The sequence below is a fragment of the Cydia fagiglandana genome, chromosome 2 (genome assembly GCF_963556715.1).
Source record: "Cydia fagiglandana chromosome 2, ilCydFagi1.1, whole genome shotgun sequence".
Taxonomy (NCBI): Eukaryota; Metazoa; Arthropoda; class Insecta; order Lepidoptera; family Tortricidae; genus Cydia; species Cydia fagiglandana.
In genome coordinates this window covers 27552273-27580166 of record NC_085933.1, presented here as the reverse complement: position 1 = coordinate 27580166, position 27894 = coordinate 27552273, and the positions used below count along the sequence as shown (strand labels likewise).

Genomic DNA, 27894 nt, shown 5'->3' with positions numbered 1-27894 from the left:
TTCGAGTAAGTACCTACAATTATCCAAATCGCAAATAATATTAGCCAAAATCGAAACAGATGGCTACCACATTGTATGCTTTGTAGTCAAACGTCAACTTTTGACAGCCAAAGTGGAAAAGTTCTTCAGACATTGGTGCTGGTCCGGCTGCGGCCCCGACGGGGAGTCGAACCTGTGCTGCCCGTTGGCGTGCCCACCGTGCTCGGCGGTGGAAACAACCTGTCAAACTAAATATTTTTAGATACACAAATTTTTGACAATGGAGTTACATATAAATATAATTCAGACTCCAGTAGTTTAAAAAAAATAGGAACGTTGGAGTTAGGTATAATTAAAACTAATGAATGGACACACAAGCAAAATGTAAAGTGACTATGACTTATTAAGGTATTTTTATAGTATTATTTCGATGTAATTTGAACATAATACCTCATCACACGTGCATACGCGTCTGTCATTTCATCGACAGGTGCTAATGGCTCCATCTCGTAGGTGCGAAGTGCGAGGTAAGGCGCACCGGCGGCCACGGCGGACGCCATCTGTCGGTGATAAAAGCATTCAATTGATCTTCGGATTCAAACGTATTGTGCTCTGTGCAAGTCACTGATATAATTAAGACTAGGCAGGCACTATCAAAATAGCGGCCAATATTTCTATCGATTTTTTTTTACTTACTGCTTCCCTGTTAGCTTCCATTTCAGCTAGTTTCATGTTCAAGTCGTGCTTTAGTCCCTTCATCAGCACGAAATCTTTCTCGAGGATACCCTGTAAGCCTGAAATTATGAAGCGCCGATCATTCTACTCTTTGGTCGACACGGATTGTGTCATTTGCATCTCAGCTAGAATTTATATGGCGACGCCAACTTTTAGTTGCAACTGGGATGCAGTTCATTAGTGTTAATTAAACAAAAATAACTATTTATATTTTTAAACGACACTTTAAAGTGATTTTATAAGGGTTTTTATTACAACAAAGCTTCAGCTTACACAATTGTAACAAAACTAGCAGTTTGCTGAGTTAAAAGTTTTTGGCACTTTCCAAATAATAAAGTAAAAGTTAACACACCCGCATTTTCCAACAATGTTTCTAGATCAAGATCTTCGATTGGTAACTTCGCAGGCAATTCAGGGAGTTTGTCAAATGGCGTCTGCGGTTGCGACGCGTGGGCCCCTAGGGGCCCAGGGATCCGTGATCGTGGTGTGTGTGAAGGCTGAAGAGATTGTGCAGGACGCAGAGAGTGGCGCCGAGGTGTAGAAGTGGCTGGAAATGAACGATTATATTTTATCTGAATGATAAAAAAGACAAAAATATGGATTAAGATACGTGAAGACTTTATGCTAAAAGAGTGAGACAATCTAAAAATCCTCGTTCAACATATTTAGGTGGGAGAACGACATCCCCGTACCGGCTTGAATATAATAATAATATGAAGTAATGAGTTCTTGGCGGCCAAAGTTTGCTGTCCATTGTACAGCGGATCTTATCAGACTAAATACTTCTTACTACTATCATCTCGTCCTCTATATATAATTAACCTTCCCAATACATATATACCCAGCTGCAAAAATGCATGAAAGCGTTTCCATTTATAATATGTCAAAGTAATTTTGCACCACGCTGTACCTTTTTTCAGGTGATAATCTAAGGACGAAGAGTCATCCAAAGATCGCGCAGAATATCTCCTGGAGTAGCAATTACCTGTGGATGACAAGGGAATATCCCACGCGTGCGGACGGCGGGCTTGCAAAGTGTCCCCCGGAGGAGGGCGGGGCTCTTCGGGTTCTGCGAGGGGAACAGTGCAGACGCAGTCACAGCACGTCACTAGTATGGCGGCGCGGTGGGACAGGGAGTACTCTCTGGAATATAAGTAAGTAGATCTTAAATCGGAAATCTTTGTTGTCAAGTAGTAACTTTCGGGGTTGAGGTTGAGAGATAAACATGAATTTCAATGTATTAGTGCACCTAATTTTACCAATTACCAGGCCTGATTTGTCCTGTCTTGCACCTGATTTGTACGGTACACGACCACAGTACAAAGTGGTCCACTTTGCTTGTAATAATCCCACTATCTACTCGTACAATCAATCTAAACAAACTTGGTGTCGGACGGTACAGCACAAAACATTTCTATTTAATTATACAAAACCTCCGAAAGAACCATATTTGAATTTTCTTCAATAAAAATCATTATCTCAGCAATCAAACGAAGTCGTTCTCTTGCTATCCTTATCTTACCCGTCTCTCTTATCCTCGATTTCTTCGTGCTCTTCCTCTAACAGCTGCAGGCCTCCGGAGCTCCCGCGCGCCACGCTAGACCCTCTTGAGGTGCTTGGAGACTCCGCTACCACCGTCTTCTTGAGTGCGGGACCTTTAAAGCAGATTTAATGAGAATTAGCTTTCATCCTCGATATAGTGACCGTCAATCAAGAGTTCTCGAACTTTACTGAAGATAGCGGTTTCTGATATGTTAAACTTCTGAAAACCGGAGATATATTATATCACTGTCACTAACTATAATAACCACATGTCACCTACATTTTATTATCTCGTAATATATTTCATGTTTGTATACTTGTATTTTGTAATGTTTATAATTGGCTTGTCTGTAATGCCGTATAAATATATTGTAAATAAATAAAACAAATGATATTAGTTACCAGGGTGGATGCAGTAGGCTCCGAACTCGACCTTCTTCCCCAGGACCCCGAGGAATGGGAACTTGATCTTTATTGTCTGCAGAAGGCTCTCTTCGTTCAGGTCCCAGATGTGCAGCCACTGGAACAGTTTATTGAAAAAGTTTTATTCGACAGCAATGGCAAGAAGAAGGCACTGTCGTTCAGATAGTTATTAAAGAGAGTCCCTTTAACCTTAATCTGCATGGAATTGAAAGTAATACTAAACTATGAGGTTGGCACCTCGAAAAATGGAACCCTGGAATTTCCCAACATTTTCATACATCGTTGCTTATCATGAATAGTGACACAAAACAAAATGAAATGCCGTTCGATTTTAAATCGTACCAGTAAAAGATAGAATATTAAATGCAATAACATTTCATTTTGAGTTGTGCCACTGTTAATGATAAGCGTCGAGTATGTAACAGAAAATTTTCCTTACCGATTTTGGGATAGGCCTTAATGCAGTTAGTTATAAATTACTCAAAAGATGGTTAAGGATTAAAAACGTACAATAATATGGCGGATGCGATGAATTGCAAAAATATTGTATTGTGATAATATAAACGATAAAGGCATAATATGTATCTCAGTGTCAACATCGGAAATCTCCGGTAGGACTTGGTCACCAAATAGGAACATATAACATAATTGAACACAAACAAATTAGAATGTAACTTACGCAGTTGCTACAGAATGCGATGACCACCTCCATGTCTGCGATGACTTTGACGTCGAGCACGGCCGCCCGCGCCGGCGCCGCCAGCTTCGCGAAAGGGCTGGACTGCAAACACAACACAATAAAAACTGCATGAGTGTTGCGAATTGAGAATGAGAGTAGTGAGTGTTCTGTGTAATAAGAAATACATGGGAAAACTGTGAATTAATTCATTGATAAGGTTGCCATGCACTTTTACTGATGGTACCTGCGTGATATCCCAGAGACGGACTGTCCCGTCAGCGCTGCCTGTTGCCAGCATGTGCAAGGCGGGCACCACGTGGAAGCAGCTCACGCCCTGTCCGCAAATGATGGAACATTTACTTTCAGACATAAAAAGCCCTTCAGAAACAAGCGCAAAAATACATACCTAACTACCAAACAAACAAAAACACCTCTTGGGTAGAGTAATTGTAGCAAATTCCAACGAATGGATTGAAACGAGACATTCAAGCACCTTCAATGGATGATTGACTATGCCTAGGTCTATTAAAAGTAGATATTCACCCTCTGCACTTTAAACACATAGTCGTCAAGTTTCCCTGGCATATGGCGTGCCCTCACGCTCACATCACTGTCGTGTGAGCAGGACCACATGACGTTCCCAGAATAACCGAGACGTCGCACAGCGCGTGAGTGGACCCGTCGCCATGTTGTAATGCTGATGTAGCTGGTGTGAGGTGGGGATGACAGCTCCTGAGAAATAATTTGAATAATTTAGTCTGACCAACCAATGTAAGTTTTTAAAATGACAAAAATATTCGGTTCCCGTTAGTAGTATGTGAAGCTAGGGAAAATTCTAGGATTTTTGTCAACAAACCAAACGTGGGCATCTTTAACATTTGATAGAACTGGTCTTCAGATGTGTTAGTCATGTGTACCCTCCAAAAGTAGATGGTGACGGCGTCAGCGGCGGGCAGTGCGTGTCGAAGTCGCACGCGCACGACGTCGCCGCGCGCCGTGCCCACAGCCAGCTCAGCGTACGAAGACAAGGAAGATGGTAAGTACGCAACGCACTGTAAAATAAAACTCCCAATGACTTTCAAGAAGGCATTGTTTGGTATTTTACTTGTGCTTATACAAGATCCGAAATCGGGGTGAGATGTTTAAGTGAGCAAATGTTATATTATTATATTATTATACTAGCTGTTGCCCGCGACTTCGTCCGCGTGGAATCTTATCTTCAACATTTTACATCTTTAGTACCTATAATTTTCATATCCAAGCAATGTTGAAATTAAGTACTTTTCTTTTTTAGCAAGTTGTATGAAGTTTTAAGTCAAGTGGATTTTGATGTTGGTTGCTGAAATTACTTTTCTTGTATTCTCATAATAGGTACCTATGCCCTTATACAAAGATTCAAGTTCCGCATTCCGCACTCACAAAATATCTGATCTCCATACAAACTTTCAACCCCTTTCTCACCACCTTGGGGGATGATTTTCAAAAATGCTTGAATTAAATTAGTTTTCATGTTTTTTAATTTATTACCTTTTTTTCCAAAAAGTTAAAGTTCCTAGCTTAAAATTAAATTTACACCCCAAGACGAATTTTCATCCCCTTTTTAGCCCCCTTAGGGATTGCATTTCCAAAAACGTTGCAATTACTTTTTTTGTAATCAGCTATTATGTCTTTCTAAGAAGTTTCAAAGCATTTGTAATGGATTCAAACTTTGAACCCCATTTTAACCCTTTTTGGGGATGAATTTTACAAATCACTGAAATCACTTTTATTGTCTTCTAATAATATCCCAAAATACAAAGATTCAAATCCCGCGCTCGAAAAAATGCATGATATCCATACAAACTTTCAACCCCGTTTTCACCACCATAGGGATGAATTTTCAAAAACGCTGAAATTAGTTTTCTTATATTTTAATATAATACCTTTTTACAAAGTTTCAAGTTCCTAGCTTCAAATAAAATTTGCACGTGAAGACGAACTTTCATCCCCTTTTTAACCCCCTTAGGGGTTGAATTTCCAAGAACGTTGCAATCACTTTTTTTCTGTAATCGGCTATTATGCCTTTCTAAGAATTTTCAAAGCATTTGTAATGGATTTAAATTTTGAAACCCAATTTAACCCTGTTAGGGGATGAATTTTACAAAACGCTGAAATTACTTTTATTGTCTTCTAATTGTATCCCCAAATACAAAGATTCAAATCCCGCGCTCGAAAAAATGTTTGATATCCATACAAACTTTCAACCCCTTTTTCACCACCTTAGGGGATGAGTTTTCAAAAACGCTGAAACGAGTTTTCTTGTATTTTAATTTAAAACGTTTTTACAAAGTTTCAAGTTCCTAGCTTAAAATAAAATTTGCACCCGCAGACGAACTTCCATCCCCTTTTTAACCCCCTTAAGGGTTGAAATTCCAAAAATGTTGCAATCACTTTTTTTTGTGTTCGGCTATTATGCCTTTCTAAGAAGTTTCAAAACCATTTGTAATGGATTCAAACTTTCAACCCCTTTTAAACCCTGTTAGGGGATGAATTTTACAAAACGCTGAAATTACTTTTTCTGTCTTCTAATAATATCCCTAAATACAAAGATTCAAGTCCACCACTCGAAAAAATGTTTGATATCCATACAAATTTTCAACCCCTTTTTCACCACCTTAGGGGTTGAATTTTCAAAAACGCTGAAATTACTTTTCTTGTATTTTAATAATATATCTTTTAACGAAGTTTCAAATTCCTAGCTTAAAAGAAAACTTTAACCCCATACAAACTTTCATCCCCTTTTTAACCCCCTTAGGGGTTGAATTTCTCAAAATCGCTTCTTATCTCTTGTACACTTTATAAATGCAATCTGGTGTGCAAATTTCAACTTTCTGGCTTTTGTAGTTTCGGCTCTGCGTTGATGAATCAGTCAGTCAGTCAGTCAGTCAGGACACTTGCATTTATATATATAGATAGATAGATGACCTATCCAATTACACATTGGTAAAGTTGACGAAATATAAAGTAAGCCGATCTTGTTCAAACTTGTTCAAGAGATCGGCTCACTTTATATTTCGTCAACCTTAACAAAATGAGACCATTCCACTGACATCATAATTTATACTTACGGATCTTAAGCACGATCATTAATTATTACTTTTCACCTGAACACACTCAGTGGGAATAATTGGAATAGGCTTCCAAATTGAAAGTTATTTCGAAACCCTTCTTGTACCAATAACTTTCAAGAAACTGATGTACGAGGTATTATATAGTATACTCTTCTTTATTTTGATCATTGCTACAGAAAATTTCCCGAGAAAACTTGCTGGGGCGGATATAGCTTAGTGATATGACGGGCTTACTGTAGGGATATGCGGTAATCCTGTAATGCAGTATCGAAGAGCATGCGCGAGAGTGGACGCGTCGTAGACCGCGAGGCTGCGGTCGGAGGCGGCGAGAAGGAAGCTGAGAGAGTCCTGTAAGATGGGATTAATTATCTAATTAATTTCACCATCCGCTATCCAAGAATGATTGTTAGCATCGACCGTAAATTTTCGGCGCTCGAGACAAGTTAAGGGAGAGTTAAGCAGGTTTAGGGAGCTAAGGAAGAAAAAGAATCAGCTTATATTAGGCAAGAGAGGCCTTCAAAACTTCGCGAGCAAGTTGTGAATATTGAACTTAAGTCACAATTATTTTAATGGTAGACTTACGCTCATGTAGATAGCGTCGGTTACCCAGCAGTTTTTGACGCGTTTGCGCACTCCGGTACGATCGTAGAATACCTGTGTAAAATAGAATTATCAGTTTGTTGTAAAACATTGGCGGTGATCCTTTATAGAAGCCTATGTTCAACAGTCTCTCGGCTGATATGACAAATACCTCGTAGGAGTGCAGCAGCTTGAGTCGACCGTCATACAAGCCAACGCGCCCGCCTCGTGATACCGCGGCATAGCAAAATGACACTCTTGTCTCGATGCCCACCAACTTCACTATAGTTTCGCGCTGAAAGAAGATAAACTAGACCTGTATTGTATGAGTACAACACATGAACACTTTTATAAGCTAAGCGTTGAAGAGAATATGTATAAGTGAGAGAAGAAAGAAACTTTGCACCTGTAATAAAGAAAAGGCAAGTGGCCATTAATTAAAGAGACAATATACTTAATTCTTAACATCCTTTATCTCGCTGGTGCTGCGATCAGCAAACGCGCAAAAGCTGGCACGTGCTGAACAGAGATATTCAGAAACTGGATTTATGTTACCTTGCAATGTTGCAGCTTTTTGACAGTGACGTCCTTCAGCGGCGTCCATCTGGGTGGTGCCGTGACCAACAGACGCGCCAAGAGCTGGTGCCACCAGACGCGGCCGGCGCCCCAGGCGTCCAACGAATTGAACAGAGCGTTGGCGTGCGGCTCATATCTGTGCTGTCCTGGATTAACAGAAAATAACAAAAAAAAACATTGTCTTACATAAGCAGGACGGTATCATTCTTCTCGTCATTCTTACAAATATAATACATATGTTAACTAATGAAGTACCGAAGATATTGTTAATAGCCTGTATAAATCCCTCCCTGTCAAGGGAAAGTACGAGCGAGGTGTGAGGGGGTGCGGGGGCGAACTCGATGCCTTCCTCTGCTGCTGCTAGCCGCATCACCTCTTCCACGCGTCTGCAGAAGAAGCATAAATATTAATTATGCTCTGAAGGACTCTCTGTGGGTCACTGAAAAAGAATGCCTTATGGCATTAAGTCCGTCTGTTGAAGGGAAGTACTAGAAGATTTTTTTTATGTAAAGCCGTATGTAGGTTGGTACATTAAATAGTCCTTCAACTTGAATGTTTGTTCCTCACACAACATGCATGCGTTCCTGCGATGGAATCGTTGATACTTTTGAACTTGAATTCACAACCCTCTGAGTTTTATTTATTTCTGATTTAAGGGAAAATTACACTCCCTTAAACCCCCATCGTATTCCCTATCCCTTAAAGGATATAAAATTCGGGGATAAAAAGTGTCCTACAAATTTACCAGATTACAAATTATTTTCAAATAATTTCAAAGAAATAATTTCAGGATCAAAGGTCATGTCTAGTATTTTGGACGTTGTTGGTTTAATGGAGTAAGGGAGGGGGCGGGCGAACAGCAAAATGTAGAAGGTGTAGAAGGCACCTGTCAATGTCCTGAGATCGTGAGTTTTCCTTGGTTTTGCGGAAAGCGCGGCGCAGTTTGCTCAGCGCGGCCGGCGTCAGGGCGTCCAGCAGCTGACGCGCTAATGCAGACCCAGGCTTTGAATCTTCACTGAAATAAAAATGATCACTAAATCTTCTACTTATAAATAAATAAATGTATAAATAAAGTTAATAAACTAAATATTACAAGGACATTCTTACACAAATAAAATTGACTAAGTCCCACGATCACTTATGCAATAATTACTCCAAAACAGATAAAAATAAAGATTGTTAATCTCCAATAAATTGAGTGCCCTTTAAATATTTTGAATAGTACATTGCTGCCAAATAAGTATCTGAACCCGAACCGTACACCACTTTTTTTTTATTGAAAAAGGTAGAACACGCATTATATAGGTACTTACTCAAGTAAACTGTCCTCAGATTCGCTCTTCAGTGAGTCACTCTTAACTCCTCCCTTAGAATAGTCATCATTTAAAGACACTTCGGACATTTTTAACACATCAAAACAAGTTTACAAATACTGTGACCGAGTTTGGTCGATATCGAAGTCATCTCCGCCACCATTTTCAATAACAGTGCCATCTGTCAGCAAGTAGAGGAACTTTTCTCGGTCAAATGGAACTAAAATACGGGATAATAATATACTAGCTATCATTGTGCTTGAAAACAGCGGCATCTATCGGCAAGTAGCAAGACTGTTATAACTGTTATAACTTCAAGCGGGTTGAGAAGTGATGTGTTTCACTAGTTGAAATTTATTTTCGTTGACGACAGATGGCAATACAAACGTTATTAATAACTGAATGTTAACAATTATGTGGCTTTCTAAAACAGAAGGATCCTTATGCTTCAAGTGCAATATAGACGTTTCCATTCGAAATTCTGATAGAAACGCCTTTATCACAGACGAAGCATAAGGACCGTTCTCTGATGGAACGTTTTTATTGACGTACTTGGACGTACGTATCTTGAAGTTCGAAGTATGACTCCAAAACTAAGATTTTTCTATGGCCTAGATATATTACGCGCAATATGAATTTCGAGATCGTTGATTTGCCATCTACTTACCTAAATGTTCTCCAATGCATATTATATGTATATACATTCATGGGGAAATAAATTAATATTGGCAAAACAAGTTTCGCCGAATATCTACAGTTATACATATACCGGGTGTGGCCTGTAACACGAGCAAATAATTAAAATATAGTTTGTACTCCTCAAACGGTGACACTTTTGTTCAACAACTTTTAAAAATTATGAAGTATTTAGACTCCCTATTTTTCATTCAAAATAAATATTATCTTCAATGGACGCCATCGCTACGCCACATATCATTGTGATTGACGTTGCTTGTCACGCCTTAAACATAACAAAATTCGCAATACATTGCGTCTTAGAATAAACTTTAAAGTGTATTAAAAATCAAACCACAAGTAATTTTTAATAAAAGTCGCTGAACAAATGTGGAGTACAGCCTACAGTTTAATTTTTTGCTCATATTACAGGCCACACCCGGTATATTTACAATTACACCAATTATTTCAACTCGTATGTATTCGTAAAATATAATTCTTATCATAAACTTACCTACTCTGGATATTATCTCTTAAAATCTATGTAGGTAGGAATCTAGCCCATATTTCTCACAGTAAACGCATTAGAACACAAACAGATCACTCGTACCCCCGCCGAGCCCCGAGCCCTAATGAAGTTTCCGTGTCCGTCCGTCTGCCTGTCTGCCAAATGAAGTGCGCTGTCTCTGAGGAATAGCGGATAATGTGGATACGACGATATTTAGTGCAGAGGATAAACAGACTCGAACTGACTATCTGATTGTTCTAAGATGAATATGACTTCGAATACGAGTACCTATGTGGATATTTTATTAACACCAATTGTAGTATTATGGTACTTATAGGGTTTAGTATAAGACACACTTAGGCCCACTTGCATCATTCCACTAACCCGGGGTTAAGCGGTTAAACCGTTAACCTAGTGTCAAATTGTATGGGTAACCATGGCAAAACCAGGTTTAACTGGTTAACCTCGGGTTAGTGGAATGGTGCAAGTGGGCCTTAGATTAATAACGGTACAATTTACACCTTTATACCTTTCAGTCATTTTGGGAAATATTTAAATAATTTTACTTGTTTCAGTTATTAATTACATGTTATGGTTAAAACGTAGGTATGTGCCCACGAGCAAGTGTTAAGATCGTACTTATAAAAAATACGCTTTTCTAACCTAAAAGACTAAAACTGAAGTATGCATTCTAATCTAAAAGACTAAAACTGTTAGCAAATACTCACTACTTGCTAACGGAAGTTTTTTGAAGATTAGCCGGATATTAATGGTGATAATTGAAGAAAATGGACAGAATAGAATACTTTAGAATTTAATTTTAAATTAGAACTTACCTACACAGATAACAAATAGGGATTTAGAATTTAAAATGGTGGTGACATAACGGGACTACCTAAAAGTAAATTTTACTATAAATATTTTTATTTAGGTATGTGAGGCACAAGTTAGACTATGAAATAATTATACATTAAGTGCTGAAAAAGAGAAGAATCTATCTCATAATATCTTCTTCCCAGGTATTTGTTGCCTACCTATAGTTAAATACTTACTACAAATAATCTAAGATAAATAATCACAACCCCTATTCATTACAGCCCCGACACCTCTGCACTTCCGCATCCCATGGGACCGCGGACATGACTCCGCCATTATGACGTCACCACCACCATACCTTGCCCTCTCTCGTGCTCCACTACTTAACACCTGACAGCTCTTATCAAACTGGATACTGTAACGAAAGAACCACAGCGTAGGTGGAGCTCTGCCAGAAATGAGCTCAGGGCCTACCGCGAACACCGAAGTTCGAAAGTTGCGGGCAGCTTTCTTTTTTCCTCCAATTAAAAGTAATTAGTGTGACAGAGAAAGATGCCCGCGATTTGCGAACTTCGGTGTTCGCGGTAGGGACCTCTACTATACAACCAACAGCCCGATTTAACCAATGGTACACTTTATGTAGTGGTAATAAGGGCTATGACCAGTCAGTTCATAGTGTCAACGATGGTATTCTGGGGTTAGTCGTGAATAGCTACGAATGGGTAGGTAATGAATAGCTAGAAAGCCGGCGTGATTAATCATTAATAGGTATCTGTAAGTGTAGTGATTGGGTGAGTGTCGAATCGTGCCAATGCCTAGGTTTGTAAATACTTTTCAATGACAGTCGGGAGTTATCTAAATATGTTTATTCAAAAAATAATTCACTTTGTATACTGACAGACAACGCACAGCCTAAACCAAATAAATTTAATATTATTTTAATGTTGTATATCTCTAAGGAAGGATTTTTTTATATTCCGACCCTTAAAGAAATGAAAATTGGGTTGAAAGTGTTTATCGACTTCTAAGCGAACGAAGACGAGAGGTTTGTACCTAGTAGGTAACTATCTATACTCGTATATTTTAATAGCTTAATTCGATAATATAAAATATGAAGAAACATAGGCTGGCTAGGAAGCTATATCCAGCGTGAAGACTATGTACCTAATATCCCAAGCTCAAAACTATCTCAGAATCTATAAACCATTTTTGAAACTCGTATAAAAGGTAGGTATGGTATGGTATTATGTACACTCGTGCTCTGATTTCTCGCAGGTAGCTCCGTGCTTTTAGCGCGCGAGGTGCGAAGCGGCGCGCAAACATGCTGGAGCAGCGTGCCGGGGACAGCGCTTTCATTTTATACAGTAGGTACTAGGAAATGTTTGTTATTGGAAGTTGGTTGAAATTATTTATAATGTAAAAAAAATGTTTTGGTTTTTATTAGAGTGCAGCAATCACGGTTTAAAATAACAACTCGTTTACTGGAGCACTTGATCAGTGTTTAAAAACAGTTTTCCATCAGGCGGGCCGCATGCTTGTTTGACCGACGTTGTCAAAAAAAAAGGTGGCTTTCCACTACCGACGAGATGAAGAAGAAGGATACCAACAGTCCTGTCAAAAAATAATAAAGAAAAAAAAAGGAAGAGTTTGAAAAGGAAAACTGATACTTCACCGTTTTTTCTCCTGTATTTTAAAACAGATTCTGAAGACAAAGTGTAACAGCCTGAAGCGTGAGTGTGGTACTACTGATGGAGTATAAGTGCTGCGCGCGCAGTCACGGAGCAGGCGGCGCCGTAAAAGGAGAAACGATCGTTTTGTAACATCGACTACAATCGCCTTTTTATGACATTTGAGGTGCCCTCGTATCTCACTGAATAACTGGCTACAGTTTATCATCATCATATTGCGTAAGATCAGGTAACCTAGCCAAGATGACATCGTCCAAATGAAAACAAAAATGTATCGGGATGACAGATGCTACGAAAAGACACATGCTTCATTTACAATATGTTCCGATTACGGTTCTCTAACATCAGTTATTGTCATTTTATCTAGGCCCCCAGCTTGGGTGTTCCTCTTACCCAACCTTGTAAGGAATTTTCTAACTTTTTATACCACATCAGTTCCTAATTGTAAGCTGTTACCCTAGCCGTGGACGCCAACTAATCCGGAAATCTCACATGCGTTTTAAACTCCTGTAAATTGCAGTCGAGGAAACCTTTGCAGGGAATAAATTGCTCAACCTCCTGGCTGGGTTCACGGAAGCAAATTTCAGTTGAAATGTTTGTTACATTTTTGTCCAAAAATGGCCTGCCTGTCTAATTGCCCAACGGGACATAAACCATATAAGTTACCTATGAAAATCTAACTTTCATATAAACTAGTCTGTACCACGAACTAATAACGGTCCGGTCCAAGAGCCAACGAACTCATATAGGCCCCGTTTGACATAGCAACACAACAACTCATATAAGTAACCAACTATAGGTATGAACCTTAAGGTTATTTCAATAAGATCTACGAATAATGTCGACGATGGTACTAAAAATTATACTCTTAACTGAGCATAAATGAACCTTAATATCTTTGCCATCGGGTTGACCGGATGTCAGTGAACAGTGTAAATGGTAGTGGGTGCTAAAACACAGCGTGCTAACTCGCCACAAATCGGGGTGTTTGCCCACTTTGTCCACGTTTGGGAGCTGGGGACACTTAACTAGACCGGACGCATTCCGAAATTGTTAGCGGAGTGTTAAAAGTGCCTATCCTTAAAGGAATTGTTTTAAGAGTCTTCAATAGTAGATTGTTAACCGAGGTAGTTTGGCGCTCGAACGCAGTGAGAGCGCCAATAGTCCGAGACAGAAATGGTGCCTTTCATCCGAGTTAAACACTCTACTTTTCATATCGAATGCGAGGAAACCAAACAAGACAAGGCAATTTGGCAAAATCAGCAATGGAAGTAAAAGGAAGTAAAAAAGTTATACCTAACAGATCTACGGCCATGATTTATTTTCCTTAGAACTTACTTGCAATAGTTGCAATCGGAGACTTTACATGTGTGAAGATTAATAACCCCTCGCGAAAATCTTTTACATTGCAATATTTACGAAAACACACATTTTTTGACAAAGTGCAGTAATTTTAAAATGATTTGTTCATTATAGTATGAAAATCAGCGGGATTGCCTCTTACTTTTTAATTTTATACTTTTTCGTTCTAAAAGCCGCAACAGACTATGGGACCGCACGGCGACCTTGGTGCGCCGCACCACCACGTTATAACATAATAAAAGTAGGTATTTTAAATATTAAATAACTATTTAATTAATAATATAAGTAATTTTTATCTTGTATTTTATTTTATTTTCATGAATATAGTACTAAATAACTTTAAAAATCAATTTACTATCGTACAAACGTTTAACTGTAGCTGTATAAGATTCTGCCTTTGCTCATTTACGCAAGTGTAAGGTTTAAAATTTTTTTTGGTGTATTCCTTTTGGTTCCCTTATGAAATCGAGTAAATATAATTCAACGAAATAAATCAAGAATAATTTGTTTTTAACAATTCACTTACATCATTTTTTATAAAAAAAAGGATCAACGTGGGATTAGTAAAATTAAACAATTACCAATTGTTCCAGGCGAGGAAATAAAGACACTATTTTTCCATTTTGTTTCCACCCAGTTGTTCGTGGGACGGGGACGCAGAGGAGTACACCACTTTTCTGCACTAGAGCATCAACGTATCACTTTTCTGCGCACCTTTTAGAACAACAACGACCCACTTTCAGAGTATGAGATATGAAAACGAAATTTTTGCATTTGATCAGAGTAATTTTTAAATTTTTATGCAATAAACTATTATGGAAAACTATTTCTGTTTAGAAGCTCATTTAACATTTTTACATTTCTTTTAACAACATTTTTTTGCTGCACTGTTCTTATCTAATTGTTGCTCGAAAAGTAACCCATTATCGTAAGCTGCTAATATAGGTAAATATAAATGTTAATTTAGTACGATTTTAAACTTTTTTCATTTGTCTATTAATTGTCAAGTATGAACGCCACGGCATTATTCATAGTAAACCCGCAGTTACATTAATGTTATGGCGCTAAAAATCCCTTTTTTGACTGCCCCGGCGCAGCCCCTGTGGCAATTTGCGCCGATACCTTATTAGCAATAAACAAAAACAGGGGCTTATGGTACGGCTTACGGGGAAGGGAACAAGGGGCAGGAGGCAGCGGGGAGAGAAAATAAGCGAGCGTAGATTAAAACGCGCGTATTCTGATTTCAATAACAGCTAGGTTATGAATTAGATCTGGATTATAGTTCGTTTTTTTTAGCATTAGAAAGAACTTGCAAGAACATAAGCGATCTTGACATGTCATTTAATTGAAAAACGCTTTTAAAAAAACAAAAACTATTATTACAGAAGAATGTACAGAATGTACAGAAGAATGTTTTGACGACCAGTCTGGCCTAGTGGGTAGTGACCCTGCCTGTGAAGCCGATGGTCCTGGGTTCGAATCCCAGTAAGGGCATTTATTTGTGTGATGACACAGATATTTGTTCCTGAGTCATGGTTGTTTTCTATGTATTTAAGTACATATTTATATATTATATATATCGTTGTCTGAGTACCCACAACACAAGCCTTCTTGAGCTTACTGTGGGACTTGGTCAATCTGTGTAAGAATGTCCTATAATATTTATATTTATTATATTTATTATTTATTTATTTATTTATATTAATATTTATAATATTTATAATGTAAATAATCGTATTAGATTCATAATTATTCATTTCATTTCATTTATTTACTTCAGACATACATATCCATAAAATTGTTAGTAATTACATATTTACAAGACTTATCAAAACTATCGTTAGTAACATAGTATATGCAAGTAATTTAAAAATAAAATACAAAGTTAGTTATTATAATTATATATAAAGTTGGATACCCCGTCAGTCGTCAAAGGATCCAGTACAATGTAGACTGTTCCAATGTCTCGCTAACGGAGTATCCAACTTTACAGCAAATATCTTTAGGATACCATTGTCACTGCTACTTATCCTTCGCATGATCGACGCTGTCCTGTTGCGTATGATAGCGTAAAAATCATCTGTACGTAATTACGTATCTGTGTATTATCTGTACGTGTGTCTGTGTGTAATTATTACATATTTGCCGTAACTTATTTTTAAAATGTGTTTTTCAAATAAAAGACACATCAAGATTGTTTACCTTATTTCTAATGCTAAAAAAACGAACTATAGTTTGTAGATCGGATCTGTCAGTGTCAATAGTGACGTTTTTGGTCGAAGAAATCAGAATACGCCTGAATGTCACGATATTTGTAATGCGTAGACATGTATAGTGCGCGATATTTCCGGACCGATACGAGAATTATAGGTACGACTTTAAAATCTTCAAGAAAAGGGGCGTACTCTCATTTTAAACTCCGGCAACGCACTTGCTACCCCTCCGGTGTTGCAGGATCCACGGTGATACCTTCACGTCAGTCGTCTCCTCGTTTCACTTCTATATCATAAAAAAGCAAAAACTAAGTGAGTTCCTGCAATATAGAATAAAGTATATAACTATAGGCTATAATGTTGAGAATTCATCAGATTTGTATTGAGTATGAACTCTTTGCTAATGAATCGTAAAATTCAGTCAGTAATAAAATTGTCTCTAAAATTTTTTTTTGATAGAACACGCAGAGTCGCACAACCCTACCCGCTCCCGCCGGTAGCTTGCGCCGCCATAGATAAATCACTAAGGTTAAAACATCATTAATATTGAATCATCGTGATTTACCGAGAGGGCGCCACCCTCGCTCGCCACCAGCCTTAACCGGAGAGTTATTATGCTTTGCTTAACTTTTCGCTGTTTCTAGTGTTACGTGGTTAAGTTTACAGTTTTTAAGAAAAGTCTGTTTAAGTTAGGTTAGCTATAAGTTTTTTTCAGTTCTCTAATATTGTAAATTGTGTTTTTGGTATCTTAAGCATTTTATTTTGGGATCCCCTCTTGGGTAAAGGCCTCCTCTAGGTTTTGTTATTATATTCCATACATATACCTACATCATTTTTATTATGATCGTTCAAAACCATTCACAAAACCAAAACCAATACCTATTCATCGGATGAGTCACTACGACCTCCCAACTATTGTATTTATGCCTACCATATCGCCCGCAGTGATAACTGACAGATCGTAAACCTTATTACATAGGACATAAGGTCCACCAATGTACAGTTAGAGTGATGCTGTTTGTACAACACGAGTTTAAGAATCCGGTTCTAAAAGGCAATTAAACGCTTCATCAATTAAAACGCTTCTGTTTGCTCAAGTTTGGGCTCTCAGACAAACAGACAGTGTGACGCACAAGATGTACTCGTACTGTTTTCTAATAATGTATGTACTGCTGAGTTATTGTGTTACTTGTTGTTTTATTTATTTATTGTCCCGAATAAACGCTATCTATTCTATTATATTTATAATATTTATACTTGTGTATATTTGTTACAGCTACTTGTATATATGTATAGTAATATAAAAAAGTTATCTAAGGCATTTCCTCGCTGACTCGCAATGTTGCGACTCAGCGCAACAAGAGCAAAGAACTGAAACACTTCAGCCAGCTGCCAACTCTTTCGTACATTCAAATTATATTTACGTAAATAGTGAAAGGCACTTAGGTTTACAATATAAGTAAGAGGACGGTATGTAGCTGTAGGTAAATGACGCATTTTGGAGTAGGTACGGACGGACAGTAAAATTATTAAAATACTACAAATATACGAGAGGCAAGAAGGTAGCTTTACGTTTTCCCTCCGTTATAAACATTGTCATTCTATAGACTATAGAGAATAAATTAAATAAGAAAGACTGACCTTTATGTATGTTTTTTATAAAAAGGAAGCACTTTATTCGACGGCGCGGACAAAAGCCGGTCTCCAGTGTAAGGTGTAGACCTCCCACACGAGCGGCGGAAGCGCACGGTAGCTGATAGCGCAATTAGCGCGCATGCGCGAACACCGGCCCGACCACAGGGTGCTGCGTTTGAATGTCTGTGATTGTCTGAAGTTTTGGCTCACAGCGAAACTCTGACAGAAATATAATCGGATCGTACGCTTCCCGACTCTTAACCGCACATAAATTGACGAAATAATTAAAAAATAAAAACCGGGCAAGTGCGAGTCGGACTCGCGCACGAAGGGTTCCGTACCATAATACAAAAAAAAAAACAAAAAAAGCAAAAAAAAAAACGGTCACCCATCCAAGTACTGACCACTCCCGACGTTGCTTAACTTTGGTCAAAAATCACGTTTGTTGTATGGGAGCCCCATTTAAATCTTTATTTTATTCTGTTTTTAGTATTTGTTGTTATAGCAGCAACAGAAATACATCATCTGTGAAAATTTCAACTGTCTAGCTATCACGGTTCGTGAGATACAGCCTGGTGACAGACGGACGGACGGACGGACGGACGGACGGACGGACGGGCGGACGGACGGACGGACAGCGAAGTCTTAGTAATAGGGTCCCGTTTTACCCTTTGGGTACGGAACCCTAAAAATACAATATTTTGATAAAAACCACCTACCCGAATTGGTGAGTACCAATCCTAAAATTCTACTTCTACTGATTGGGTCCACAAGATAGTCATCAATCAAGGTGACATGAGAATGGGATAATACAACCATTGAACCCTAGATCATAGAATAAATAATAGTACTAGGTACCGAAGACTCACTCTCTAACAAAACGCGTCTGTTATACGATGTGAGCACAGATATGGCCGCTAGGTGGCGACAGCGCCAGGCGCCGCTTATGGCTTTCCCCAAAACTGGGGTGGAACGAATGTACTTTTAGCTACCTGTAGCAAAGCGACGAAATCGCGGAGTGAGCCACGCCTGCTAGATCATGATTTATATAGAGCAGGACACTGATACGTATTGGATTCCATGAACAATTTATTGTTAACGTGGATTAACAAGTATTTTAGTATAAAGCCCTTGTCTCTAAGCTAGTACTACCACTATTTTATCAAAGCAGAATTTGAAAATATCGGTTGTGTTGTTTACTTGCGGCTCATAATAGCACACTATTTTATACTTATTGCTGTGCTCACGTCTGTGGGACACCCGCAGCTCATATCTTCCGGTGCATGCATCTCGTTGCCGCTCAGGCATCACTGTCCGATGCCGCGAGTCGTTTTAGGAAGGTAATGAGCGAAACAGGGCTATATCGGCCCGTACGCCGAAATAGCAACAAAAAAAATATTTTGCGGTGTCTGATAGACCGCACACCAGTCGCAGAGGGTTGATATATTTTACTTCAAAACTGTTGAAATAACTACAGCCTGTGGAGGTGTGAACTCGCGCGCTCGGTCAATTCACACGCGCCTGCGCCCGCGCAGGGATCCACGGTATCAGGGCTCGGAAACCGTTCTCAACGCTCAAACCGGTTTCGTTCATTTGCCCGGGAACGAAATGGATTTCATTTCCGTTTGCGGTTACCGGTTAAAGAACTGTTCTTTTGAAATAACGGTTTACACCAATTACGTTCTCGTTTCGTTCTTGAGGAACGAAATAAACCGGTTAAATTGAAAACGTCGCAGCAAGATAAAATGAGTATTATTATTTGTAACCGGCAGAATATCAGTGCTTTCCTCGAAATAGCGAAGCGTATCGCTGCGTAGGAATCATTTTGCGTTCTGCAGTACGCTGTGTGCGCCGAAATATGTTTCTTTTGTTTATTGTTTTTTTATTACTTTTCTACTTATTAATTAATTAGTGTATGTTTGTTACATGTTTTTTCCTGTTTGTTAATAAATAGTTTTCGATGTTTTATTTTATAATTTTAATTTAATATTTTTTTATAGCAGCTTTAGAATGACCATAGAAGAAGGTATTATTAATTATTTTTATTATTTATTAAAATCAACCAATTATTTATTTATACAAGAAAACGAATCAGTTTTATATTTGCCACCATCAATTAGCCCATCTGCTTGAAAATTAAAAAAAACCGGCCAAGTGCGAGTCAGACTCGCGTTGCAAGGGTTCCGTTCGTACATTAGAAATGTAACATTACACAATTTTTAACAATGTATTTTTATGTGAAACGTGTGTGAAAAACCCGTAGGGTCGGATCAAAAACGAAGTAATTAAGTCCGACTCATGCTTGACTGCACATTTCTAAAATGTTTATCCTAAAATTATAAAAAAAATATATTTGAATTCTCACAATGAGCTCTTTTATTTGATACATATCGACGCGCGAAAGCAAACACGTAGTAACTCACAGAAGATCAAAAAAAAATATTGCATACTTGGAATCTCCAATTTTTTCTGCGTCGAGAGGTCGAATCCACGTGCCAATACGATGAAAAATGGGGAAAATAGGAACACAAAAAGTTCTCGTTTTTCTTGAAATGTACTCAGCAAACACGCAGTAATAGCAAAAACACTCAATAATTTAAATCATTGTATTTACAGCATTTTTAATTCCATATAATTTATACTTTTGTCATTTACAACCTCCGTTGGTCTGACGCAAGTGTAGGTTACTACGTGTTTGCCGCTCATGAATGTGAATGTCTTGCAGTTACGCTATTTGGTGGGAAATAATGTTTAGTCGAGTAGTGGTTTAACACATTCACACACTATTAAAATATGAGAGACATGTCTTTTACTACGTTTAGAAGGATCAAGTAAAACTAACCACATAATAATTACTTCACTGTTGTAGGGCGTAAGGTTTAAACTTCTGCGCCTTATTTCGTTTGGCTTATTATTAACCGGGCAACTAAAATATTAAACAGGAACTTTCATTGGGCATATGATAATATAATTTGGCTGTGCATTAATATTTTAGCGCCAAATAAAATATATTAGCTTCAAATATAAGCATCATATTATTTAAAAAACTGGCAGCAAAATCAAGCCACCCAAAAAATTATAGGGAACTTAAAGTGTTAGGTTGGCGCCTAAAATAATAAATTGGCAACTAATATTGTAAAGCGATCATAAAATTTAGTTGTCATCTAGTTGTTCACACTTAAGTAATCAACTATAGTCATAACTGAGCATGTCGTTTCAGCTAGGTAGTATTTTAACACAAAAGCAGTAAAATTTTATGGATATTGGTCACTTTTTACACAAAACACCTCAAATTAATTTACCAATACGTAATGGTCAGTATACTTATAGTCGAAATTTCTAATCATGAAACGGCTAATGGCCATTATACCATTAAATCTTTAAATTTTTAATTACTAATTTCAATAGTTACCACTGTGTTCTGCTAGAGTCAACAGATAGGTGCGACGACGAGCAAAGCGAGGAGGAGCGTGTTAGGTTGACCGTGTAATGACCAAACAAACTATTTTAAAAGAACTTTATTTTTGAATTAATAGATAGCCGTTTTCTTTTTAAAATGTGCTTCATAAATGATCTCCAATATAATAATTCAGTTGCCAAATAAATACTTGGTACCTGCCTTAAAATAATTAAAAGCTGTAACGGCATTAAAATACAACTCATATTGATATATTTTTAGGCTCCGTTTTTGTTGCCAAACTATTAATTTTAGTACCCATTTCTATTTTTTTAAACTACCCAATTTCGATTAATTAGTTGACCGGTTAAATACGTGCCATTTCGTTTTAACGCGGCTATCGCGGCCATTACTTGAACGTTTACGCCGTCGCTCAGTGTGGTTCGGGGGGTGAAAGTGAGTCGACGTGTTTGTAATGAAGTAAAAGATTACGGGGATTTTGGATAAAGTGATTATTTTTATTTAAGAAAGGATTTTTTTTCAATTGTAAGCATGTAAAATTGCAATATTTACGGTGTGTGTATCGATTTTATGCTTTTATGGGACTTAAATAAAATTTGGTGTTATGGTATCTGATGAAAGTTTGTTTTGTCTAAAGTGGACTTTTATTTTATAAGAGGATGTAGAAACCACTTTTTTTAATCAAACGTCGTTGTTCTACTTTGGTTAGATTTTGATCTTCCATTACGTTATGTCTTTTCCAAGGTGGACTTCTTATTTTTTTGTTGGTTATAATAACATTATAACTATTATAAGATTTAATTATGTTCTTGAAAATTAAACAAAATTTATGTGTTTTGTTTAGTCTTAAGAATGCTTATATTGATTTTAATAGTTCAAATCATCATAATAGATGTGTTATGTTCGTTTATGAATCTCGAAAACATCTTCACATTTTATAAATATACATTTGAAATGTCGTGCAATTTACTTTAAGATGCCATTAAAGTCATTTTTAAGGGTGTGGTAAAATTTTTGGCAATACATTTAATGCATTCTAAATTGCTTACAAAAAGAAAAAAAATACTGTTACAGCATTTTGTTCACCCAAAATATCTAAACCACAACGTTTACGACTTTATTACGGATATCTTTTGTCATATTCTTCTGTCCATACAAATTTTAAGGAAATGCTATCCCATACTGTACTGGTACTGGCATTTACTACGAGTTTGCGCACTGTGTAAAAAAGATCAAAACGTAGTAACCCACAAAATATGGTCTTGTAACAACTTGCGGCTAAATTAATTAAATTAATTTTTCAAAAAATTTAGAATGTTGTACCTATCCAATTTTGAGTTAGCTATGTTAATAAACAACGTAGTTATGATTTTTTTTTCAAAACTCGAATAGTTTTTCGTCTCTGGTGAACAATTTGGTTTTTGTGCGTTACTACGTGTTTGCTTTCGGGCGTCGATATCAACACGATTTAGTTTGAACTTTTTTATTTTTAAATTTTCTCATTGACCCCCTAAAAGTGGCCCCATGTTTAAAATTCGTTTGTTTACGGTACATGTCCGTCTTTGGGTCACAAAATGATCTTCCATTTTTCTTTTCAATGGAACATCTGGAATTTATAATATAAATCTATCCTAATTGGTCATATAAAAGGATTAACAAAATTCAAAATAAATATCTATAGACAATAAATAATTTGCACGCCAGCGTGTCAGCATTGTTTGCTTAATGACGTCCACCAACATTTAATATTCTTTTTTATTTGCATACAAAATGCAAGCTGCTAATACAATTCAGAGCGTTATATCCTTTCAGACTAGGATTATCAAAAAAAATGTGTACCCACTTATTTTACTTACAGTTGTCAGAATCGAAATTATCGGTCTCTTCTTCATTGAAAAATGGTTGACTGTCCGGAACATATTTACAACTTTGTGAAACCATTTTAAATGTAACAAAACACCACCAACACCAACAGTCAAAACTCACACGCCCAAAAAGTATAAAAAATAAACAATTCAGTCAGCAAGCAGCACCGTCAAGTCAACATCGAGATCGAGTACTTAGAGCGGGTAGCCGGGTAATGTATTAATATTGTAGACGGCTGAGATTAACCGGTATTATATCGTTCCTCGAGAACGAAAATATTTCGTTCTCTCAACTAACCGGTTAGAAGAGAGAACTAAATTTTAAAGTTCGCGTTCCATCAATTAACCGGTTTATTAATGAACGAAATAATATAACGGTTTATGAACGATATTAACCGGTATATCAATACCGGTTCCGAGCCCTGCACGGTATAAACAAAGGGCCCACTGAAGAATTCCACGGGGCTCCATCTCAATGGAGGACCAACGTCACCGTCCGAAGAAAACGTGGCAAGATGTGGGGTTGCCTCGACAATAATAAACTGTCGAGTTTTTATAGACGAGACATATATAAAATACTCAAATATAAAAGTACCTAATAGGCAAAATAGGCGCCAGTCGTCGACTTACGGAAAATCGCCCGAATTACAATAACTCTAAACTCTTCTATAAATTGCGAATATGTAAAACTAGATGGAGAGAAAATAATTACTGTTCCTAAAAACTTAGCTAAATATTAGGTAGTTATAGTTTTTTTCCTCGCTATTCTTTGAATCTAACACATTTTATAATTTATATAATATCTAAACCATTCGTACCTACCTAAACATCTATTATACCTAACAGAAGATACAATCATCAAGGACATAGATATCTTAATTATATGGTTCCAAGCGCATAGTTTCAGCAAGATATTGGTTGTAGTGAGGTTGAGTAGGTACTCTACGGCAAATCAATTGCCTCGCTTGTTTGTCCCCGGCTCTGACGGAGAATCATTAACGGAATATCAATACAAATTAATAACAATTAGGTATACTGTATGGTGCTTACTCATCAGATAGTACCTACCTACGCATGGTTACTGGACTTAAGGTAACATTCCATTTCTAACCGCAGCTGCACTACCGGTACTGAACGCGTCGCTGTCATTGAACACCATCTTGAGAATGATAGCGGAGAAACCAGACTGTCCCATAATGCTCCACTGTGAGGGACTACATTCCCCTACAAGTGTGATACAGTGGTAGCAAAAATTGAGAGTTTGGCTAGCATATGTGTATTTTGTGTCAATTTTAATGTCTATATGTTGTGTGTATGTGTAATTCTTGTAAGTTTATTGTTTATTGTTGTGTATTGCTATGTGTGTACCTAAATCACATGATATAAATAATTTTCAATTTTTGAATTATGAATTGTCAATTTCTATAGTAAAATGAACAGTAATGCAGCTGTCGTTGGATATAGACTGTCACCTTAAGGCTGCGTTTCCATCAGAGATGTGCGAGGATGAGTAATATAAGTAGGATTACTTCATGTACCTACCTATCCTCGTAGCGCAGCTCTTGTCGGCTATTTTCTATTGGTTCTTAACAAACTCGTCCCTCGCTAGTACATCCTCGCACATTTCGGGGCTGCTAGTATGGACTTGCGCGCGATAACGCAACTCATGCTAGCCGGTCTGGTGGAAACGCAGTCTCAAGATGACATTTCAATTGCGACCGCATTGCTGCGGGAAATGTCAATTGTCCAGACAATCAACATTGATATTGACATTTCCCGCAATGTCGTCGGTAGCATTAACAGTAGGTACTAAGTGAGACTATCCATTTGTTTTCTATCTTTAAATCTGCCCTTAACGAACATTTATTTCGACCCAATGAGTGATTGGTAGAGAATGCCCGGACTTACGAAGTCCGCCATTTGTCCTTTTTATGTTCCACTATAATTTAAATAAATATTGCAAGTCATCTAATGGTTATCGTTATACGTTTGAAGATCTGAGACGCACACAATCGCACATAATGCTTTACTCGTACCGTAATCGTAAATATGTATAACGCTCAAACTGCATGCGATTAGCGCACTAGGGTTACGTTTAATTATTTTTATTACTTGACGATGATTCTTGTGTTGTGATGCAGCCGTGCGATGGCCAAGTCATTATATTATGTATTAAAAATTAAAGATATCTTATTGATACGGTTTAACACCCCCTGGCACTGACTAAAATAACCGACTTGGTTTCACATTATGGCTCCTCTACACGATGGATCTTTTTTAACCGACTTCCAAATCTCAAAGAAGGAGGTTATCAATTCGGTTGTATGTTTTTTTTTATTTTTATTTTTTTTATTTTTTTTTATGTTTGTTACTCCATATCTCCGTCATTACTAGATCGATTTTGAAAATTCTTTTTTTGATTGAATGTATATGCATACAGATTGGTCCCGTTTTTGTCAAAACCCAGTTCTGATGAACCCCCAGTTCAAAACTCCTCAAATCTTAAAGGCATACATATAGTGATTTTTGGGTTTTTATCAACAAATCAAGCATATACACCCAAAAAAGTGGCATTTGATGAAGTGGAACTGCTGATGATGATCAGAACGGAACTCTTTAACGACGCATAGTTCACGGTTGGCGATTTGTCCTCTTCGTTATGTTTGTTAAGCAAGTTAAGTTTTTAAGCCACATTTTTGTCAAGCTCGAGTTCTGATGATGGGATCTATGAGGAATCAAGGGAACTCCTCAAATCTTAAAGGCATGCGTATAGAGATTTTTGTATTTACATCAGAAAATCAAGCATTTTCATTAAAAACTGTTGCATTTGATAAAGTGGAACTGCTGATGATGATCAGAACAGAACTCTTCAACGACGCATAGTTCACGGTTGGCGATTTGTCCTCGTCGTTATGTTTGTTAAGCAAGTTAAGTTTTTAAGCCACATTTTTGTCAAGCTCGAGTTCTGATGATGGGATCCATGAGGAATCAAGGGAACTCCTCAAATCTTAAAGGCATGCCTATAGAGATTTTTGTATTTACATCAGAAAATCAAGCATTTTCATTAAAAACTGTTGCATTTGATGAAGTGGAACTGCTGATGATGATCAGAACAGAACTCTTAAACGACGCATAGTTCACGTTTGGCGATTTTTCCTTTTCGTTATGTTCGTTAAGCAAGTTAAGTTTTAAGCCACATTTTTGTCAAGCTCGAGTTCTGATGATGGGATCCATAAGGAATCGAGGGAACTCCTCAAATATTAAAGGCATACGTATAGATTTTTTTGTATTTTCTTCATAAAATCAAGCATTTACATTAAAAACTGTCGCATTTGATGATGTGGAACTGCTGATGATGACTAGAACAGAACTCTTCAATGACGCATGGTACACGTTTGGTGATTTCAGATTCAGATTCAGATTATTTATTGGTAAAACAGATACAATGTTAAGTATTACACGTCATACATTTAGGCAGGTACATAATTTACATATAGGATTAGGTACATAGGTATATATTAATTAACTAACATTCGGAACATTATCATAGTATAAATTCATTGACATTATAACATGCAAGTTCACTGAGCAAGCTCTTTAGTTTTTTAGTAAAAATTGCCTCACTAGTGGAGTTTTTAATATCGGTTGGAACACGGTTATACATACAACTTAGGCCCAAAGACGCCGAGAGATGCACGAGCCTTGGCCAGCCGCCTTCGCGGTGGCGCGAGGAGATTTTTCGCGCGATACCTTTCGCTTCTGAAACCGTACGTCGAGTATTTATGCAGGTTAGTTCTTACGTACTTGCAAGCCATTAATATGTATACACTGGGCAGAGTTAAGATTTTATAATGTTTGAACAGGTCCCTTGCGGGGTAATCAGCTGGCTTGCGCGCGATAATTCGCAATGCCCGTTTCTGAAGCTTGAAAGGTCTGTCACGGTCAGCAGATGTGGCCCACAGGTCCGCTCCTTGTATCAAGATGGAGTGGAAATATCCAAAATAAGCTTTCTTGAGGTTATCAATGGATAGTGTGGGAGCTAGTCTAGATAGTGCATAACACGCTGAGGCTAGTCTGTTACATACATGGTCAATGTGGGATGTCCACGTGAGTCCGGAGTCTATCATGAAGCCTAGGTACTTAGTCACTAGGACTTGAGGCACAGGAATATTATCGACGGAAATGTTTAACAGAGCGTCCTCTTTATGTTTTAGTTTGAAGTGCATTATGTTTGTTTTCTCTACGTTTAATGACATTCCGTTCGCTGAGAACCACATAGCAATTTTTTGCATAGTTATAGATAATTTGGATTTTAAGTTTTCAACTTTATCAGCGTTAACAATAATACACGTGTCGTCCGCAAACATTACGTAATCCGGATCGGCGCAGGCAGATGTGATGTCGTTAATTAAGATTAAAAACAGGTTGTTGCCGGTCGCGGAGCCCTGAGGGACAGAGCTATTGCCAATATGCTCCATTGCAGACCTTGTGTTGTGGACGTAAGTACATTGTTTACGATTGTTTAAGTACGAGGCAATGGTATCATGAAAACTACCAGTGAAGCCGTAGTGTGATAGCTTTTCCAGCAGCAGTGCGTGATCTATCATCTCGAAGGCACGCGACAGGTCGCAGAATATTGCTGCAACCTGCCGCCCGTCCTCGAGATGCTGGAGCACACGCGTCGTGACGTCACGGACTGCGTCCGACGTTGAGCGCCCGGGTTGGTAAGCGTATTGTTGGACGTTTAGTAGTTGGTTAGACGTGACGTGTCCCATCAT

General features: G+C 37.7%; 1 protein-coding gene across 1 annotated transcript; it reads right to left on the bottom strand.

Annotated features, from left to right (window-relative positions):
- Positions 1-119: 119 nt before the first annotated feature.
- On the bottom strand, positions 120-27894 carry LOC134679555 (uncharacterized). Its single transcript, XM_063538512.1, has 20 exons — positions 27672-27894; positions 27202-27380; positions 8937-9040; positions 8510-8638; positions 7879-8009; positions 7603-7769; positions 7220-7342; positions 7051-7122; positions 6703-6816; positions 4276-4410; positions 3902-4090; positions 3603-3692; positions 3359-3460; positions 2659-2776; positions 2237-2369; positions 1700-1857; positions 1067-1261; positions 676-773; positions 430-539; positions 120-219 (listed from the first exon to the last, which is right to left on the bottom strand). Exons 1-20 carry the CDS (start codon positions 27892-27894, stop codon positions 126-128), a joined length of 2664 nt encoding a protein of 887 aa, XP_063394582.1. The 3' UTR covers positions 120-125.